This window comes from Sus scrofa, chromosome 1, assembly GCF_054392235.1.
Source record: "Sus scrofa isolate SSC_HxYL_T2T_F1_AM1 chromosome 1, Sscrofa_HxYL_maternal_Yorkshire_Landrace_v2.0, whole genome shotgun sequence".
NCBI lineage: Eukaryota > Metazoa > Chordata > Mammalia > Artiodactyla > Suidae > Sus > Sus scrofa.
The window spans coordinates 173,937,585-173,959,072 of record NC_139383.1 but is presented as its reverse complement, the minus strand read 5'-3'; the positions used below and the strand labels follow the sequence as shown (position 1 = coordinate 173,959,072).

Below are 21,488 nucleotides of genomic sequence, written 5' to 3'. Positions count from 1 at the left end.
GGAGACCCTGGATTTATGAGAAACCGTTAACAAAGGCATTTATTTTTAAGAAATTCGGTGAAATCAGGGAAGATTGGAAAATGAAAAAGATTAGTTGTATTTTAAATACTAAGAGAGTTCAGCCAGAGTGCCTGAGTTTATGACCTCAAAGAATTTGCTACAGCCCACAAACTTAATCACTCTAAAACCATTGATGTTCCTATGTCCACGTGACTTTTGTGCAAGGATGTATCAAGAAGCTTAGCTGGGATTATACCATCTGTTGTAGCCATTCACTTCTACAAGTTTTGTCCGCAGAGGAGCTATCCTGGGAATTACAAGGTAAGTTACAAAGTATGTTTTGTTCCATTCAAATAAGTATAATATATAGAAGGAATGTGAATGCTGTGAAGCATTAGCTGTGATATATTTTAGAGACTAGAGATGACATGAAGTGTTAAAAAGCATTTTTTAACTTAAAAAAATGCTTATAACAAATAAACTCTTCCCAGTAGGATTAAACTGGCTATCCATAATTTGTTTCCATTTGCCTTTGAGAATAAACTGGGTTTCTCATGGTATCTGAGGCAAAGATTGAAATTTTTGAGGCAATTGCTGTTAGAGTGGATTAACTGCAGAGCAGTAGACACTCTACAACTTCATTAACTCAGGCTTGCCAGAATCTGGTTACCAGGATTTTAACTGTTCTTGGGAAATGATTTATACTTAACATTTTCCAGGTACAGTGTTAAGTGCTGGAGGCATAAAAATGAGCAAACGAACAGGATTCCTGCCCTCCTGGAGCTAGAGTAGAGAAATTTAATGATTATACAAATTGTTAGAGTCAGTTATAATTGTTATAAGCACTATAAAGAAACAGTGCTTAGTGGAGTTCCCGCTGTGGCACAGTGGAAACGAATCTGATTAGGAACCATGAGGTTGCAGGTTCAATGCCTGGGCTCGCTCAGTTGGCTAAGGATCCAGCGTTGCTGTGAGCTGTGGTGTAGGTTGCAGATGCAGCTCAGATCTGATGTTGCTGTGACTGTGGTGTAGGCTGGCAGCTGTAACTCCAGTTTGACCCCTAGCCTGGGAACTTCCATATGCTGCAGGTACAGCCCTAAAAAGCCAAAAAAAAAAAAAAAAAAAAAAAAAGCAAGCTTAGTTACAAACATATTTTTCATTTTTCAAATAACTTTTAAGTGCCTGTTGAGGCTCAAATAATTACCTAAGTACAGGGCTGTAAAGGTGAGCAAAATTCCAAATACTCTCTAATGCAGATTTTGCGGGAAATAGATATTAATCCAACAATCATTGTCCTGAGTGCTTTAAAGGAGCAAGAGTTCTATAAGATAATTAGGACCCCCTTTGCTTCCCAAACTGAGTGTGCTGTAGTATAAAATGTATAGTAAGGGTATGAATTACCATTTAGTTTATGTATGTATATGCTAGGTCACAAAGTCAAATGTATTTCATTCTATGGGTCACAGTAGAAAAAAAAATCCTTAAAGTCACTGTACTAATTGAACCTATTCAAGTCTGAGGGTCAGGAAAACTTTGATATTTTAGCAGAGCTCTGAAGCATTAACTAGTGGGAAGAGACAAAGAGGAACACAGCAAGTATCTGGACTAGCGTATGCAAAGGCCCTCTGTTGGGCCAAGAAACCAAGGCGATTGAAGACCAGCATGGCTGGAGTAAGACAGTGAGGGAGTAGGGCCAGACACAGCAAGGCATTGGAAGCCCTTGTCAGGGGTTTGATTTTATTCTGTGAGAAGGTGGGAACTGTTGGAGGCTTTTAAACAGGGGAATGGGTTAGTTTTCAAATGATCATTTTCATCCCAGTGTGTGGACTAGAATTATAATAATAAGGCATGAGAGGATGCATGGACACCAGGTGTCCAAGTGAGAGATAGTAGGGGCTTGGAACACCATGGCAGCAGTGGAGGTAGCATGATTCAGAGATTCAGGAGGGAAAACCTGCCAGGGATTTGAGATGGGTGGTGGTGAAGGAGAAGAAGGTGTGTCAAGGATGAGTCTCAAGCTTGTGTGCACCTTAGGCATTCCTTGAGAGGAGGAATTCTGGAAGAGGAGGAGCAGTTTAGGGGAGGGGAACCTCTGAGTTCTCTTTGGGTATATTGGGTATACAGCCTTGGGACATCCTGGAGGAGAAGCCTTGTAGGCAGTTGTGTTTGTGAGTTTGACCTTCAAAGGAACCTGGAAAATCAAATGTGTGAGTCAATTATTGAAGCTATGGGCAAGGACAAAGTCATTTTGGGAGTATAGTGGAGACCTTTAAAAAATAATGCTAATGTCATTGTCTGGGCTCCAGGTAGAACAATGATTACAATCCCTACCCACCCACCCCCTTGCCCCCAGGTTCAGATGCAGCCACATAGGCACAAACTCACGAACTGCTGTTGGAAAGTTTCTGGATTATGCAGTTTGCTGAAGCATGCATAGACTGGCTTTCTTAATATCCCCACTTTCCCACCCTCACCCACCCCTTCAGACCCATTCAGGGCTTTCTCCACTGCCTCCTGAATGGAGTCAGCCCTCAGCCTATAGTTCAGTACCCTCCCCAGCTCCACCCCAAACTGCCCCTTCAATCCTATTACAGACTGATTCTCAGCACAAAGGATCTACTTAAGTGAAGCAGCTTGTCTCCCCCTCACTCTGCCCTGCCCCTGCTCCCTGGCTCAAGCTGTTCTCTCCCTGGAGTTAGCCTCTCCACCCCACATTTTCCCTGCTCACAGGCTGTTCCCCCACCTTCCAGGGTCCTGATCAACTCCCATCTTTCCCATGTTTCCCCAAGCCCCATAAAGACTAGAATACTCCCCTTCCTCCGAGGAACACCTTCACTTAGTGATCTGCACCTTTGTATTGAGCTAAGGTGACTGTCGTTTTAGAATATGTTCTAACTACATCATGTCTTTTACACTGTAGCCCTTGCTGCTATTAAGAGGTGTTTCCAGAATCCTCAAACTCTTCAGTTACCCTAGAAGCAAGTGTAGAGCTGAACAGAGAAAATCTGTTAGGATGCAGATGCCGGGTCACAGGGAAGGAAGCACAAGGGTGGCCCTATAACTTGCTCATTGGACAGGCAGTTCACCCTTGGCTCTCAACAAAACTGGTTTTCGTCCTCATTGCTAACAATTTTAATGAAAGTTGAAAATGTGAACAATAAATCTGAGAATGCCAAGACTTCCTGGCTTTCCTGTATCCCCTACAACTCCCTCTATCTCAAAGGCTCCCTTTAGGAACAGGCTGATGGGGCAGATAACTTACTGATCATTACTGGAAGCTGTCTGATCTTGTAGCATAAAGACTTACTCCCAGTATGCTGGGAGACTGTCTCCCAAGATGGGGTGGAAAAGCTTTTCGAGTCTTACATACAGTGACACTGACGAGAATAAGCAGACAGCAGAAATGAGGGAATTAAAAGGATTTGCCCCTCTGGCCTCATCTGATCTCTCTGCACTCAGATTATCAACTCTACCTCTTCACATGATGCTCTCCTGTGGGCATGGGGATGACCCCAGTGACCCCGAATAGAGGGGCTTTTCACCATCCTGATAGGGATGACATTATATTGAGCTAGAGGTAACCCCTAATGTGGGCTCCCTGGTAAGCTCCGATTATTTGCAAAATACCAGATTGTGATCAGGAGTCTAGATTTAAGTATATTATTATAGGCAGTCATGAAATTGAATTCTGTGCGAATGAATTTTGCTTTGCTTTTTAAGGCAAGAGTATTTAATGTGGTCTGAAATACATAAAAAAAATCAAGTCTCTGGCTATTGTGAATGTTATTAGGCTAAGAGACATTACACTTGATCTTAGTCAAACAGCTCAGAAGCCGTGTGTGAATTTTTAATTCTTAGAATTCAGCTTTAGTAAATATCATTGACTAATACTAAATAACTCCATCCCCAACAGTGTATGAGAGTTCCAGATACTCCACATCTTCACTAACACTTGATATTGTCAGGCTTTTTTATCTTAACTCTGTGTGTGTGTGTGTGTGTGTGTGTGTGTGTGTGTGTTTATCATTGTTTCTGCACATCCCTGATGGCTAATGAAGATAAGCAACTTATAGTGTTTATTGGCTCTTCAGATATTCTCTTTTGTGAAGTGCCTGTTAAAATCTCTTGCCTATTTGGGGGCCTTTTTCTTAACTGATTTGTAGAATTTCTTTGTATAAATTGGATATGAGTCCTTTGTTGCCTGTACTACAGATATCTTCTCCCCCTCTATGATTTGCTTTTTCACTCTTTTAAAATTATTTATTTATTTATTTATTTGGCCACTCCTGCAGCATATGGAAGTTCCTGGGTCAGGGATCGAACTTGTAGTGACCCCGGGCTGCTTCAATGACAATTCCAAATCCTTAACCGGCTGTGCCAGAAGACAACTCCTGCGTTTTCACTCTCTTAATGATATGTTTTGATGAATGAAAGTTTTTTAGTCTAATTTAAACCAATTTATCAGTATTTCCTTTATAGTTAGTCTTTTTTTGGGTATGAAACATTTGGCTTTTCTATTCAAGCTTTTTTTACATTTCACATATAGATCTACAGTCTACCTATAATTTATTTTTTATAATATGAGGTAGAGGTCAAGATTTTTTTTCTAGGTGAATATCCGATTAATCCAGAACCATTTATTAAAAAGTCTTTCATTTTCTAACTGCTTTGCAGGGCCAATTTTGTCATAAATCAAAGATCCATATATGTGTGGCTATTTCTGGACTTTCTTTTTGTTATATTTGTCTCTTGGTAAGCTCTCATGTCATTACCATACTGTCTTAATTCTTAGTACTTTAAGTCTTGAGATCTGATAGTATAAATCTTCCAACTGTGTTGCTTCTTCTTCATTATTGTCTTGGCCCTTTGCATTTCATTTAAATTTTAGAATTAGTTTGCTAATTTGCTCCAAAAAGTGTGATGGAATTTTGATATGTGGGTTCCATAAGTCAGTTCAAGGACAAATGATATATTTATAATAATGAGTCTTACAAGCCATGAACATGGTATATTTCTCCATTTAGCCTAATATTTTATAGTTTTCGGTGTAGAGGTCTTACGCATCTTGTGTTAGATTGAGTCTTAGGTGGTTAATGCTAATATAAATGCTTTCAAAAATTAGAATTTCTAGGGGTTCCTGCTGTGGTGCAGTGGGTTAAGAATCTGACTGCAGAGGCTCAGGTCACTGTGGAGGTGCAGGTTCAATCCCTGGCCTGATGCATTGGGTTAAAGGATCCAGCATTGCCACAGCCGTGTATAGGTCTCAGATGCAGCTTGGATCCAATCCCATGGCCTGGGAACTTCCATATGCTGTGGGTGCAGCCATAAAAAATAAAATAAAAATTTAATCTCTTGTGAAATTTTATTTTATTTTATTTATTTTTTTGTCTTTTTGACTTTTTCTAGGGCCGCTTCCCGCGGCATATGGAGGTTCCCAGGCTAGGGGTCCAATTGGAGCTGTAGCTGCCAGCCTATGCCAGAGCCACAGCAACGCCAGATCTGAGCCGCATCTGTGACCTATACCACAGCTCACGGCAACGCCGGATCCTTAACCCACTGAGCAAGGCCAAGGATCGAACCCGAAACCTCATGGTTCCCAGTCAGATTCATTAACCACTGCGCCATGATGGGAACTCCTCTTGTGAAATTTTAAAAGATAACATTTATATGGTTTATTTTTTGTGTATACTGATTTTTTGGTGTATATTGATTTTTGTATATTGACCTTAAATCCAATGACCTTGTTAAATTAACTTACTAATTCTAAGAGTTTTATTCATAGATTCTTTTGGATTTTGTCCATATAATTATGTCAGCTACAAATAATGGTAGTTTTGTTTCTTTCCAGTCCTTGTACTTTTATTTTTTTCCATCTCTTTTTGCACAGGCTAATACCTCTAGTACAGTATTGAACAGAAGAGATGATGAGGACATCTTTTTCTCATTTCCAATCTTAGGGGATATATTTTAGTATTTCACCATTATTTGGGATGTTTGCTGTAAAAGTTTTAGAGATATTCTTTGTTGGGTTAAGGAAACTCCCTTCTATTCTAAAGTTGCTTAAAAGGGATTGTTTATCATTTCTTTTTTACTTTTTGCATTTTATAGCAATTTTTTAAAAAATGAAAGTAGGAGTTCCCGTCGTGGCGCAGTGGTTAACGAATCCGACTAGGAACCATGAGGTTGCAGGTTCGGTCCCTGCCCTTGCTCAGTGGGTTAAGGATCCGGCGTTGCCGTGAGCTGTGGTGTAGGTTGCAGACGCGGCTCGGATCCCGCGTTGCTGTGGCTCTGGCGTAGGCCGGTGGCTACAGCTCCGATTCGACCCCTAGCCTGGGAACCTCCATATGCCGCAGGAGTGGCCCAAGAAATGGCAAAAAAGACAAAAAAAAAAAAAAAAAAAAAAAGAAAGTATAGTTGATTTACAATGTTGTGCCAGTTTCTGCTGTACATATATATACTTTCCCTTTCTTATATTATCTTCCATCAAGAGACTGGCTATAGTTCCCCCTACACAGTAGGACATCATTGTTATCCATTCTAAATGTAATCATTTGCATCTACTACCCCAAACTGCCAGTCCATCCTACTCCCTTCCCCCTCCCTCTTGGCAAATACTGTTTCTTAAAATCATGAATGGATATTGATTTTTTTCAAGTGCTTTTTCTGCATCTATGAGGATAGATAATTATAATTTTTCATTTTTATTATACTGGTATTTATCTTTATCCCCACTGATTAATTTTAGAATGTTAAGCCAATCTCTCATTCCTGAAATAAACTCAACTTGGCAGTGGTGTATTTTCTACCCATAATTTTTTGATAAGATTTTTTATACTTATTCTTTTTTTTTTGTTTGTTTTTTAGGGTCACACCCACAGCATATGGAGGTTCCCAGGCTAGGGGTCTAACCAGAGCTACAGCTGCCGGCCTTCACCACAGCCACAGCAATGCCAGATCCGAGCTGCGTCTTCAACAAAGCTGGATCCTTAACCCACTGAGCGAGTTCAAGGATTGAACACGCAACCTCATGGTTCCCAGTCAGATTCGTTTCCACTGCGCCACGATAGGACCTCCAGATTTTTTTACATTTATGTTCATGAGATACCTGCCTAAGATTTTCTTGTCAGGTTTGGTATTAAGGTGATGCTGAAATCAAAACAATTTAGGAAGTATTCCTTCTTTTCTTTTTTGGAAGAGTTTGTATAATTTGATATTCCTTCCTTAACGGTTTGGGTGAAAAAAAATTTTTTTTTTTTTTTTTTGGTCTTTTTGCCATTTTTAGGGCCGGTCCCGTGGCATATGGAGGTTCCCAGGCTAGGGGTCAAATTGGAGCTGTAGCCACCGGCCTACGCCAGAGCCACAGCAACACAGGATCCGAGTTACGTCTGCAACCTACACCACAGCTCACAGCAACACCGGATCGTCAACCCACTGAGCAAGGCCAGGGATCGAACCTGCAACCTCATGGTTCCTAGTCAGATTCGTTAACCACTGAGCCACGACGGGAACTCCTGGGTGAAAACTCTTGATGAAATGCTTTAGAACAAGAATTGTTAGACCATGTTTTGGGAAACAGTGGTCTGGAGAGAAAGACTTAGACATGAAATAGTCAATTCTTCTCAGTGTGAATGCTCTTGTTTTTATTCATTTCCTCCCTTATGCAGCTTGGGCCACTTCACTTTTTCCTTCTCGGCTGTGTGGGGCTCGGCTAAATCACCTCAGAGGAGAGCAGTAAGCCACCTGAGGTCTGAGCCTGGTCCTCACAGATACGTCTTCTCCCTGCCAGCAGGAGGCCTGCCCCAACCTTGCTCAGCCGTCTCCACACTCCTCTGACAGAATGAGTGCCCTGGATGGTGTCCCCTTCAAGGTGCCCAAAGGCTTTGTGATCCATACAGAGCCGCTTCCTGGGCCAGAGCTCAGTGTCCCAGCCTGTAGGGAGCTTCTTCTGGGTTCCATGGTAAGTGTATCTCTCTGTCTATCTCCTCATCCCTGGGTCTGTGGGTCAGATGCTGAGTCTCATGAAGCCATGTTCCTTGATTTTAGATGGCAGCCAGTACTGTTCTGGCATAGTCTAGGAAGTTTGGAAATAACCCAAAAGGAAAAGATATTTCATGAAGAAGGCCTGCGGATGGGGATTATTTAGTGGGTCTTATTTTAAGTTTAGAATAGCTGGAATGGGAGTTCCTATTGTGGCTCAGTGGGCTAAGAACCTGACTAGTATCCATGAGAATGTGGGTTCCATCCCTGGCCTTGCTCATTGGGTTAAAGGATATAGCATTGCTGTGAGCTGTGGCATAGGTCACAGACACAGCTCAGACCCTGTGTTGTTGTGGCTGTGGTGTAGGCAAGTGGCTACAGCTCTGATATGACCCCTAGCCTGGGAACCTCCATATGCTGTGGGTGCAGTCCTAAAAAAGATTAAAAAAAAAATAATAACTGGAATGTTGCCTATATGAAGTGACTGAGAGTAATTGCAAGGATCCTCTAATTCCTATCTTCCCTATCAGCTTGCTGCCATGTCTAAAATTCCACCATTAGAATCTCTCTTTTGGGCTAAGATAGTATCTCCAGAATCCTCCTTTAACATGCTGAGAGTTACAGGGACACATCAGACCGAATCACTATTCCACAGATGCAAAGCATGTCCACTCTAGGGGCACCCTTAAAGCCCTCCATGCCCCATGGCTCACACACCGTATGCACCCAGTATATGTGTGGTACCTCCTACCCTCAGGATAAACATGATTATTTAACTTTCAAGAGATTCAGGTTGGAGATTTAGGGGAAACTCTATTGTGTTTATATTATAACACAGATGTATCATTGGGTAGAAAGCAAAATTCACGTGAATTTTTTAGTATGAAAGAATTAGATTGCAAAGAACAGTGGAGCTGGTGTTAGGTCTCTAGGGACCGAGTCCTGGGACTCTTGTGGGCTCATTCAGCACTGTCTGCAGGGTACTTTGTAGAAAAGCTTAAGGATCTAGTTCAGGACCTCACTTACTTCACACATGAGGGACCTGAGGCTCAGAGAAGAGAAATGATTTGTTCAAAGTTAGTGACACTGGCAAGACCAAAACCCAGGTCCTGAGTCCAGATCACTTCATGAGAGCCAAGAGAAGGTCTGGAACCAGAGAGGCACTGGACAAGCAATGTTTGAGGAAAAATAAAGAGCTGTAGGAAGTGAGGTGCAGAGAGCATAGGTCCACAGGAAGGAGAGGCCTGGGGCGGGGGGCGGGTGCTGGGCGGGGTGGGGTCAGCTAGAGGAGCTTGAGTGGCCTAGGGACATAGGAGCAGGAGACTCATCTGCAGATCCTGGGGTTGCACTTCAGCTCCTTAGGACCCAGGTTTTAGGAACTGAAATAAACCTCGTAAAGCCCAGAGCCCATGCTCCGAGGGGCAGGAGCTCTTGCTCTCCCCAGGCAGCCTGTGCTGAGGGCCCTCACTCTGGCAGCAGGGTCTGTGCTGAAGGGAAGAGGAGCTTGCTTTACTGAGCTTTTCCCTCTTTGCTGAGCTCAAGCCCAGCTGGGAAGGGGCTTTTCTGAAGGTTACTTCTCCTAGAAGCAGAAATGGGCACTCTTCTGCCAGGTCTGTCTATTGTCCTAGCCCCAGTGCTGCTGCCCTTGGGTCTGCCTCCTACCCTCAGGGTGGGCATCTGTTTTCCCTTAGCCTCTTTCCCCTTCTGAGCCTCTGTTTCTTTTGCTGCTTGCCAAAGTACCAAACAGAGCAGCATGAGACTCCGAGTATGATTTACAGCCTCTCCTAGTCAGGTTTCTGAGTTCACCGGGCTGTATTCCCAGTGTTTGGAACTTGGAACACATTTTCCCATAGCAACAATGTTATAGATGGTGGTTAGATTGTCAGACAATCTATAGTAGCCTAAAGGGAAAAAACTAGCTACCATTTATCCAGCACCTGCTGGGTGCTGGGCTCAAGTGACAGCTTCTTTTGTTAAGAAGTTTTGTTGGAGAAATTTTTTTAGCTGCTGTTGTTCAATAACATACTGAATGACAAAGGGACTTGAGTTATTTCACTACATTTCATTCTATTAATCTGTTCCTTGTCCTTTATGTATTGATGTCCATAGACCCCAGTGCTAGCTAAAACCAAGAGTGAGGGTGGGCTGCAATGGATGCTTGGGGTTTAGAATCAGAAGCTATCCAGGCCCAGTGAGTCTCTGGCTGAACAGGTACCCCGGTTTACCTGGGGGAGCCTCACATTGCCTTTTCTTCAAAGCATGACTTCAGCCTGGAGAGGAGGACGCTCTTCTGGGTGGAGGCTGTGGTCCGAGGACCCTGCCCCATCCAGTGTGATGCCCCAGGGGCAGCTTCAGCCCCGCCTGCCTGGCTCTTGCTGGTCAGCCCCGAACAGGGGCTGGAGCCCCCACCTGCTGCGGCAAAAGGTCCTGAGGCGGAACCACAGGAGCGGCCTGAGGAGGAGGAGGAGGAAGAGGAGAACCAGGACGAGGAAGAAGCTTCCTCTGCCAAGGAGGAAGAACTAGATGCCTGCAGCCCCCAGCCCAGCTCCCCGGAGAGCCCCAGCCTGGGTCAACACCGCTGCTCCTTGGACATGCTGAGCGGCGTGAGGTCTGAGCTGGCGGCGGCCCAGAGGCGGCTCTCCGAGGGCAGGCTGGCCGCCCGCCCCCGCGACTTCCTGCACCGCATCGGCCACCGAGCTCTGAGTCTCTGCCCGAGCCCAGCGCCGCCTGTGAGCCCGGCGCCTTCACTGTCCAGCGCCTCCACACCTCCCACGGACCCCGCGCCTTCGCTTCCCAGCAGTCCGGCCTTGCCCCCGCGGCCCGCCACGGCCGGTGCCAGGCCCCCAGTGCGGAGCCACAAGCCCACGGTCGCGGTAAGGAACTTGTCCCCTTGGCCAAGGCCAAAGCTCAGCAGCAACCCCCCCCCCGCCCCGCCCACCTGCCCACAGTCTGGGTCCCCTCCTCTCCGGTTTCCTCCTCCTCCCTGCCTGCTCTCACCTGTTCAGGTACCCTGCTGTCCATGCATAGACTATTCCCGGCTCAGAGGCCCCATTCCCTCTGTTTCTCACTGTACTTTCTTTGCTTTTATTAGGGCGCATGTCACGGTAGTTGTAATTACCCCGTATCTGTCCATCTCTTCCAATGGAATATGAGTTCTTTTAGAGCAGAGATCGGATCTCAATTCATTTTTGTTTCCAGAGCACCTAGCAGCACACTTGGCCCATAGGGGGTGCTCAGTGAATGTTGTTGAATCTGAATGTGGCTCAAGTTTGGGCTTCCCATGAGGCAAGGCTTGCTGTAGGATGGGCAAGCTGGAGACTCAGTCAAGGAATATTCACTGTACGGCTACTTCCTGCAAGAAACTGGGTTGAAAGAGGCAAGGCCAAAAGCATAGGGCATGGAGATTTGGGCAAGGAAGTGTGAGACAAGGCAGCACTGTATAGTGAGAGGAATCAGGTATTGAGAGAGAGGTGAAGGCTGCTGCAGGCTGGGAAGGCTTTAAGGACAGAGGGTATGCCCTCAAAAGAACTGGCAGCAGGTATGAACATACGATGAAACCAATAAAGCGTAAGCCTCAGGCACCTCCCTTTGTTTCTTCCAAGGTCTTGCACCTAATTTTATATCCATAATTGTGTTTTCTTTAAGAACTCCAAATTGTGTGAGTATCAAACTCCACAAAGCCTGGATCTGGAACAGATGGGATAGGTCAGGATTAATAGCAGGAGGTGGCATTTGGGCACAGCTTTATGCCTCCCAGCAGCTCCACAGTTAGGCCAGGAAATGCAACAGAATAAGGCCAAGGTGAAATTAAGCTCAAAAGCTAGACTCAAGGTCTGGCTTTTCCCCTCACTGGTGTATGAGCTGAGGCAAGTCACTGAACTGCTCTGAGCCATCCCTTCTCTACCTGTAAAATGGGCAGCAACTCGCACACATTTCTTTAGAGCAAACAGAGAAGAGGCTCTGTGAACAGCATCACAGATGATGCTGATGCCAGGATCATCTCCTGGTCCCGGTTAAATTTAACTCTAGCAGCAACCCTGTAGGGGACTGGGGAGGGGGATGGGGCACATGAGGCAGATGTTCTGTAGAGGAGGAAACGGAGGCAGAGAGCAGCTGAGAATCTTTTTCAAGGTCACAGAAGTAGACTCAGATCCTAAGATTTGCATTGTTGTCACTCTGGGGGTAGAGGGCGGATCCTAGGGTGAGGTCATGGCAGAGAAACCCCTGAGAAGATGAGAACAGGTCACCCACACTGTGTTCCAGGAGTCAGGGTGGCAGCTAGGCTCTCCTCAGGGAGGAGGGCACAGGGCAGTGTGTTCACGATTAGCAGATGGATGCTTCTTCATGGTAGATGGTTAGGAGTGATGCCAGCCAAATCAACTGCATGCCTTCAAGCCATCCTCCTTAGTCCAGGGCCTATGTGGGTTTCCCTAGTACCACAGCTTTACCCAGTTCCTACCCTGTTCCATGCCCAGCCAAGCCCTAGCCCAGTCAAACTCAAGAAGGAGGGTCTGGCTGGGAAGATTACCCTGCTTCCCTTCCCATTAAGGCGTAGGATAAGGAATCCTGGATCCGATTCTGAGTAGGGTTCAGGTCCCCAAAATAGGTTGCTCACCAGGTCATTAATTTCTCTGAACCTTGATTTCAACATCTGTAAAATAGGATGGGCCTAGAGATTTTCTCCTGCAGGGTTGTTCTAAGCAATAAATATTATTATCTATTGGCAGTTTCTGTCTAGCAGGCCCTTTGCTAATTGCTTTTCTCACCTTGTCTTATGTAAGCCTTGTAACAACCCTGTGAGGTATTTGATATGATAGCCTTTGTTTTATACACGAGGAACCGAATAGACAGTGGAGAGCTGGGATTTTAACCCAGGTCTGCAGGATTCCATGCTCATCACAATATCAGCCCCTACACTCTATAGAGAAGGTGGTGCATAAAGATACCTTTAAAAATGTCCTGCCCAGCTGGGTGTCACCTCCAGTGGTAAGTGACACGTGCCCCTTGTCTGTTTCAGTCCCTCAATCCATACATCTGCCTGCCACCTCCTGGGCAGGTGCCCCAGCCTCTCGCTGCCCACAGATTGCACCCTGATTCTGCTGACCTGCTGTCTGCCCTGAGCCAGGAGGAGCAAGACCTCATTGGGCCAGTGGTGGCCCTTGGGTATCCCCTGCACAGGGCCATCGTGGCTCTGCAGAAGACAGGGCGGCAGAGCCTGAGCCAGGTGAGTGGGGACCCAGAGTTGGGGGGCTGTGGAGCTACAGCGGGTGAATGGCCATATTGTTATTATCTTCAACTTAAAATGCTGCTTTTTTCTCTAGGGGCAGAATTTCAGCCTGGAATTAATTATTGGGGAGGGGGGGTGAGCAAATTTCTAGACCCTAATGCTCCCATCTCCCTAAGAGTTTATCAGGAATCCCCATGGTTTCTTGGGGAGTCTTAGTATTCTACTTCTGTTCCAGTCTCTGCCCCAAATACAAAGGGCTGGAGCTTTGAGCAGCCAAGAATCTCTCCAGAGCTGCCCAGTCGTACTTTCTGTATAGGAGAGATGTTTTATACCTGCACTGTCTAATATAGTAGCGATTAGCCATATGTGTTTATTTGAAATGTGGCTAGTGTGACAGCTGAAATATAAATAGCCACATGTAGCTGCTGGCTACCATACTGGATGGCACAGCTCTAACCACTTCCCTCAATGAACCATTTATCCGTACCCATATCCACCTCTCTCTCCTTCCATCTACCCATCCATCAACCTAGTCATCAGTACTTAGTGGGCATTTCCTGGGTATTTAGATGCAGTAAGAAGATCTGAATTTGCAGAAAGGAGAAGGGACGATATTCTAGGTAGAAGGATCAGTATGAGCAAAGGGAGGCAGGAAGGGTTTGGGGGGCCTTGATCCAGTGGTCTCATTGAATGTATGATGCAGACTGGTGGGAGATAAGACAGGAAAGGGAATTGAAGGCAGATTAAGGGTCCTTTGAAGACTGGGCTGAGAAATTTTTGTTGTTCTTTTTGTCTTTTTAGGGCTGCAACCCTTGGCATATGGAGGTTCCCAGGCTAGGGGTCCAATCAGAGCTGTAGCTGCTGGCCTATGCCACAGACACAGCAACATGGGATCTGAGCCTCGTCTGGGACCTATGCCACAGCTCAGGGCAACGCTGGATCCTTAACCCACTGAGCGAGGCCAGGGATGGAACCTGCGTCCTCATGGATGCTAGTCGGGTTTGCTAACCTCTGAGCCATGACGGAAACTCGTGGGCTGAGAATTTTAGAATTTTCTCTATGACCCAATAGCAAAAGGGAGGCATGGAAGGAGTGTGAACAGCATCAGGGGGCAACATTGAATCCCATTGCCTGAGCCCCTTCCCCCACCTGAATGTCACATGCCCTTTTGCATTATTTTCTATGCTCTTTGTGGTTGGAGAGCTGGGCTGCAGGTATTGAAAGGTCTCAGGGAAGCAGGAACTTATTCTTCTGTCCTGTCTCTGCCCTGTCACCATCAGAGGTGGTGGTTTGGTCACCCTGTCCATAATCACTGATACCTGTCATATGCTGAGTCTTTGAAGGTCTGGAGCTACCTGCTCCTGAGTGAGGGGGTGACAGAAGGAGAGTGACTCAAACAGGAGCCAAAGCAGGATATGCTGCTGCAGGTTGAGGAGGTGCACTGGTCCCCTTTCCCACCCACTTGGACTTCTACTCTACTCTGGGTTTGTCAGTCCATTCCTTGTCCTAGAAGAAAACTTTCAACATGGTGCCCCCTGCATGGCTAACATGGTGGGGGGATTTGGTGGGGGTGGTGCTAGCATTTATTGAGCACCTTTGTGCCAGTCCCACAATGTGAACACATTCAGTAGGTCTCAGTTCTACAAGGTGCTTTTACTGTCCCCACTTTGCTGATGAGGAAACTGAGGCCAGAGAGGTTCGTATAACCAGTCAATGACAGCACCAGGGTTGAGCACAGGGCTTTTCTCTCATTTTCTGGTGAGACCCTTCCAGAGCAGCACCTTAGGTTGATCTGAGAGTTTTTTGTGGGGGGCTGCACCTGTGGCATGTGGAAATTCACGGACCAGGGATTGAACCTGTACCCCAGTTGTGGCCTGCACGACAAGGGAACTTCCTGATCTGAAATTTAAGAGTAGATATAAAGTTGCTTCAACCTTCAGCTACTGCTGTAAAGCTAGGACTCTGGTCAAGAAGCTGCCCAGGAGGGCTGTGAGGGGCCAGGCCCATGGCAGGAAATCTGACATGCTTCCCCAATCCCTCCAGACTCTGTGACAAGGCTGGGGTGTCAGGCCATCACTGTGGGGGCCTGAAGATTAGCTGGAGCCAGTGCAGGGCACTGGCCTTCCTGTGGGTAGACTGGAAAAATCTCACTGCATCAGGAACGTTGTGTTTCCAGACATAGACTGACCACCTGGGTGGTGGGACTTCTCCCCAATGAGCCGTCAGGAGCCAGGCGCTAAGGGGGTCTGAAGGGCCATTGCCTCCCCTTCCAAGTTAGCATTCCTCTCCGTTCTGTGAAGTCCCACTAAACTGAGTATCTCCTTTGGGATCAGATCTCCCTTTGAAAGATAAGCACTATGGGAAATCCTTTTTGGTCAGAGATGTTCTGGGGTGGGGGGGTGCGCATCAGGTAGTGGAGACAGGTCTCTTGGAGGATGAACCAGGGAGAGAGGAAGAGATCCAGAAGATGAGCTTTGTCCATCATTCCTTCCTTCCTTTTACAGGGATCAATGTGCCCTCTGACTGCCTGCAGGACAGGTGTGAGTGACATGTGTGAGGGTCCACAGGCCAGGCCCAGTCTTTCCATGGGACTCTGGGTGCATCAGACCCCCTTTGAGCCTCACTTTCCCCATTCTCAGAATGGAGGGGGAATGTGTGTTTAAAATCAGTGACAACCTGGGGTCTGAAGGTGACATCCTCACCTACCCTAAGGCCTGAGGTAGGCCTGGCAACTGACCAAGCAGCAGATCCTTACACATGCAGATTCTCAGGACCTACTCTGCAGGGTCCCCATCAGTGGATCTAGATTGAGCCCAGGGGTCTGTCATTTTAAAAGATCTGTGGATGGTTCTGATATGCAGCCTGGTGTGGATCTGCTGGCATGGACTGAGCCAGAGATTCTCAACCTTGACTGCACCCAAGAATCACCTGGAGAGCTATAAACATCCCTGTGCCCAGGCTGCCCCCTGACCAGTCACATCAGGGCCTCTGGAGGTGAGCAGCAGCAGTTTCTGAGTGGGGATTCTGAGGCACCAGTAGTTTTGAAGCTCCCAGGGAGCTGCAGTCAGTACCAAGACTGAGAGAGAACCTTTGCTATGGACAAACCAGGAGGTGAAGGGAGCATTCCTCATCTGCCCCGCCCGGGTGTTCACCTTGGGAAACCCTGTCTACTGTCAAGCCAGCTCAGAGCCCCGCTGGCAGCTGGCTCCTCTGATTGGACAAGGCACTGGCCCAGAGGTCAGGTGATCTGGGTCCTAGTCCTGCGACCCTGGGCATCTGCCCTGCCTGGACCTCAGTTTCCTCACCTATGCAAGGAGGGCTGGGCTAGGTGGTTTTTAAAATATACACAGTACAAGGTCCCTGGGGTGGGACCTGGACTCAGGGATTCCCTCCACCTCATGCCCCCTAGTTCTCCCAGAGCAGCTTCATTTTTACCCTCTTATTGCTGAAGCCCCCTGGTGCTTGGACAGTTCAGAAGCTAAAGCAATTTGAAAACCATTAGTCCGTATGATCCTGGTTTTCTGCCCAGTTCTAAAGGTCTGCAGAAACTTGACCTGTTTCTTCTCCGCTTACACCCATAATTCTAATCGTCTGGAGCCTTCATTTGGCCCTGACTCTCTATAAATCCTGCTCTGATTTGCCTGGCACTCATGTTGTCCCGTATCTGGTTTATCTCCCTACTGAGCTCTGAGCTCCTGGAAGGTGGTTCTTAATTCATTTTCTAAACACAGTCTACGTTTACTGAGCTCCTTCTGCCTGCCATGCTGGGTGCTAGGGACACAGTGGTGAGCAAGAATGACACAGCTCTTTCCTCGCAGTACAAAAAGTCGGTAAAGGAGTTCCCATTGTGGCTCAGTGGTAACAAACCTGCCTAGTATCCATGAGGATACTGGCCTCAGTCATTGGGTTAAGGATCTGGCATTTTTGGAGTTCCTGTCGTGGCTCAGTGGTTAACGAATCCGACTAGGAACCATGAGGTTGTGGGTTCCATCCCTGGCCTTGCTCAGTGGGTTAAAGATCCAGGATTGCCATGAGCTGTGGTGTAGGTTGCAGACGCGGCTTAGATCCTCTGTTGCTGTGGCTGTGGCGTAGGCCTGCGGCTACAGCTCTGATTCAACCCCTAGCCTGGGAACCTCTATATGCCGCAGGAGCGGCCCTAGAAAAGGCAAAAAGACAAAAAAAAAAAAAAAAAAAAAAGGATCTGGCATTGTACTGTGCGCTGTGGTCTAGGTCGCAGTCATGGCTCAGATCCCTCGGTGCTGTGGCTGTGGCATAGGCTGGCAGCTGCACCTCCAGTTTGACCCCTAGCCTGGGAACTTCCATATGCCGCGGGTGCAGCCCTAAAAATACAAAAAAAAAAAAAAAGTTGATAAAGATGAGAAAGTCAGTAGAGCAGTTACAAAGCTGTCTGTGAGGGGAAGAAGCATGGGCACATGGTGCTGTAGGCGCAAAAGGGATAGCATCCAGCATCCAGCATTTGGCATGAGGCAGAGAGGTTCCCTGGGAGGAGGGCTGAGGCTGGCCTTGGGGAGGAGGGAGCCCGACATGCAGAGGTCTGGGCCGCTGAGGGAGCAGCTGGGGCTGCTGACAGAGGGCAATAGGCTTTTGAGCCCTGGTTGGGAGGCAGTACTTTATCCTGAGGGCAAAAGCAGCCCTGATGACTAAGCCGGGAGTGGCTGGATCCGGTTTTCCACCCAGTGGGTTCTCCTGTCCCATCCCCTTTCCAGCACCGATGCAGGACTATGGCAGAGTCAGGAGCATGGAGTCCTGGATGGCAAAGATGTTATGTGTCTGGGGGAGGGTGGGGGTGCACCTTCACACAGGCGGGTGCCCACGAGGGAGGGTGAGCAGGCTGGGTGGGTGGTGGGTAGACACCTATGTCAGAGGTATGGCCCATTCCCCTCTTAGGTTCTGGGAACCCCTTAGCCCACCCTGACAGGCCGCTTCCTGAATTCCAGCCCCCAGCTTGGGACAGTTGGTGAGGCTTTGCTGTCCACCTGTCCCCAGAGGAGGCCTGTGACCCTCCTCTGTGGGCTCATGTTGTGAGAGGAGGGTTGTCCAGACAGCCTGCCCCGAGCTCAGGCCCTAATCAAGCCCTTGGGTACCTCCTCCACCCCATCTGCCATCCTGCCACACCTCTCACCATCCTTCTCTCTGTGCCCCTTTCTGGCCCAGTTTCTCAGCTACCTTAGTGCCTGTGACCGGCTGCTGCGACAAGGCTACGAAGAGGGCCTGGTGGAGGAGGCCATGGAGATGTTCCAGTTCTCTGAGAGCCAGGTCAGCAGGACCACCTGCCAGGGCCCCGGGGAGGAGAGGGGAAGGGGTGCACACACCGGCCTTCTGTGCAGGGCCAGACCCATGCCAGAGCTGGCCTGGGGGGCACAGGAGACAGCCTGCTTGCTCAGCTCTGGGGAGAAGGAGACAGCCCAGGGAGGTGAGACACGGAGAGGCGAGAGGAGCTATGGGGAAGGGGGAAGGGTGGGAGGAAACAGGAGGCAGGCCTTTAGTGGTATTTAACTCAATCAGCACAATAAATATTGATTGCCTGCCTTTGTCAGACACCCAGACAGGTAGCACAAAGAGGCTTGACTTCTCTGCTCGGGGAGTTTGCCGTGTATCTGGAAACCCAGCATGCACACAGCTGTGGTCCCAGGAGGGCCTTCTGAGTGCCCTGTGAACGTGCCCTGTCCACAGTTGGCAGCTGGCCCAGGCAGCAAAGTCTTCGCAGAAGCCAAGGGAGGGAGGAATGGGTGAGAGAGATGCTGAGGAGGAAGAGGAGAAGCAGGAAAGTTTCAGGCACCGGGGGGCTGGGGGAGGAAGGTGGGCAGAGCAGAGACTGTACTGCGTGAGGCCTTGGGCTGTGCGTCCTCTGGGCACCAGTACGAAGCCTTCCTTTTCCTGCCCCAGCACAGTGTCTGAGCACAGGGAGTCAGGAGTGAGCTGGAGTGGGGAAGTAAGCCTAGGACAGAGAGAGCCAGAGGCCAGGCCGAGGCCACTTGCCTTGGTACAGGAAGGGAGGGTTGAACCCACATCACCTCATGTCACTGAGGCCCAGAAAACCTCAGGTGCCACCAGGATCAGTCTCACCCAGCCTGTGGGGCCATAGCTTTCTGGGAATATGTACAGTGGGCACCTGGGAGGGGGCTCCCCAGAACGGAGGCCCAGCCTCACAGACTCCCTAGTGTCCTCTCTGCTCTTCTTCCTCAGGCAGGGGAGTTCCTGCGCCTCTCAGAGCAGTTCAGCGACATGGGCTTCCACAAGGACCGGATCAAAGAGGTGTTGCTGGTCCATGGCAACCGCCGTGAGCAAGCTCTGGAAGAGCTGGTGGCCTGTGCCCAGTGACTCTGGGGCACCCTGCAGTGCCCTGCATTCCGGTCCCGGTTCCATGCCAGACCTGGCAATCCATCCTGGCTATGTGTGTTATGAAGACCCTACAAGAGTAACACAGCAAAGCATGCTCATTATAAAAATGCAAATAATGCCAAGAGTGGGAGTTAATACTGTAGGGGAGGCACAACTTTATCCATCTTAAGATTTCAACTAGGGCTCTTTAGCAAAAAGACAGATTAACAAGAGAAAAATGAAAGTTTATTAGCGCATGCAGCACGCATGCCACCGACACTTGAGTGAAAAGTAACTCAAAGGAGCAGTTTAGAACTCTGGCTTATACAGCATCTTCAACAAAGAACAATAAATCTGTAGAGAAATGACAGGACAAAGGAACACAGTTTTAGGCTTCCAAGGATGGTGAATTGTGGGAAGGTAAATTTTAGGGTGGGAACTAAGGGAGGAAGGCCTGTTTGCAGGTTTCCTTGGTGTATTTCTGGGCTGACAAGACTCTATCTCCAGAAAAGGAGAATTTATATCTGGCCTTTGAGCAGAAACAAGGGGAAGCATAGGGAGAAATTTTCTTGCATTTGCTGCTTCTTAATTGCCTGCAGTTCAAATAGTTGTTGCGCCAGAGAATTGTATTTGGGGTGACATTCTGTTTCCTTCAGTATCAAAAGAATCAGCTAAAGAGGTTGAAAGTGATTCCTTGCGGGGAGGGCCAGATGAGGGTGCATAGGTGAGGAACTGTATTTTTCATAAGTCTTGTAAAATGACCTGTATTTAATTATTTAAACTGTGAATGTTAGTAACTTAGAATTAAAAAAAATTAAAACAAATACATGATGTGTAGTTCTTTGGATCCTGTAAGTTTCTAGCCTTGGTGTAGAAAGAACATCTGTGGGTCAGAAGAAGACCTGATTTCTTCCTTCCTTCCTTCCTTCCTCCCTTCCTTCCTTCCTTCCTTTCTTTTCTTTCTTTCTTTCTTTCTTTCTTTCTTTCTTTCTTTCTTTCTTTCTTTCTTTCTTTCTTTCTTTCTTTCTTTCTTTCTTTCTTTCTTTCTCTCTTTCTCTCTTTCTCTCTTTCTTTCTCTCTCTCCTCCCTTCCTTCCTTCCTTTCTTTCTTTCTTTCTTTCTCTCTTTCTCTCTTTCTTTCTCTCTCTCTCTCTCCTCCCTTCCTTTCTTCCTTCCTTCCTTTCTTTCTTTCTTTCTTTCTTTCTCTCTCTCTTTCTCTCTTTCTTTCTCTCTCTCCTCCCTTCCTTTCTTTCTTCTTTCTTTCTTTCTTTCTTTCTTTCTTTCTTTCTTTCTTTCTTTCTCTCTTTCTCTCTTTCTTTCTCTCTCTCTCTCTCCTCCCTTTCTTTCTTCCTTCCTTCCTTCCTTTCTTTCTTCCTTCCTTTCTTTCTTTCTTTCTTTCTCTCTTTCTCTCTTTCTTTCTCTCTCTCCTCCCTTCCTTTCTTTCTTCTTTCTTTCTTTCTCTCTTTCTTTCTCTCTCTCTCTCTTTCTTTCTTTCTCTCTTTCTTTCTCTCTCTCTCTCCTCCCTTCCTTTCTTCCTTCCTTTCTTTCTTTCTTTCTTTCTTTCTTTCTTTCTTTCTTTCTTTCTTTCTTTCTCTCTTTCTCTCTCTCTTTCTTTCTCTCTTTCTTTCTTTCTTTCTTTCTTTCTTTTCTTTTCTTTCTTTCTTTCTTTCCTTCCTTCCTTCCTTCTTTCCTTTTCTCTGTCTCTCTCTCTCTCTTTTTCTTTTTTTTTTGCTTTTTATTTAGGGCTGAACCCAAGGCATATGGAAGTTTCCCAGGCCTATGCCACAGCCACAGCAACGCAGGATCCCCAACCCACTGAGCAAAGCCAGGGAATGAACCCACATCCTCATGGATGCTAGTTGGATTCGTTTCTGCTGCACCACAGCAGGAACTCCCAGAAGATCTAATTTCTGATTTTAGTTCTTCTGATGTCTGGCTCAAGG

General features: G+C 47.2%; 1 protein-coding gene across 3 annotated transcripts; it reads left to right on the top strand.

Moving 5' to 3' along the window:
- The first annotated feature begins 184 nt into the window (after nucleotides 1–184).
- UBAP1L (ubiquitin associated protein 1 like) lies at nucleotides 185–20,372 on the top strand. Of its 3 annotated transcripts, none has more exons than XM_021100075.2 (6): nucleotides 185–321; nucleotides 7,787–7,957; nucleotides 10,236–10,850; nucleotides 12,995–13,201; nucleotides 18,380–18,481; nucleotides 19,412–20,372. In XM_021100075.2, the coding sequence occupies exons 2-6, from the start codon at nucleotides 7,838–7,840 to the stop codon at nucleotides 19,544–19,546; spliced, it is 1,179 nt and encodes a 392-aa protein (XP_020955734.1). In that variant the 5' UTR covers nucleotides 185–321; nucleotides 7,787–7,837; the 3' UTR covers nucleotides 19,547–20,372. The 3 variants fall into 3 exon arrangements, with proteins under 3 accessions (XP_020955734.1, XP_084834377.1, XP_020955729.1); XM_084978251.1 differs by having other exon boundaries at nucleotides 253–321; nucleotides 7,665–7,957; XM_021100070.2 differs by lacking the exon at nucleotides 185–321 and having other exon boundaries at nucleotides 6,670–7,957.
- The last annotated feature ends 1,116 nt before the right edge of the window (nucleotides 20,373–21,488 follow it).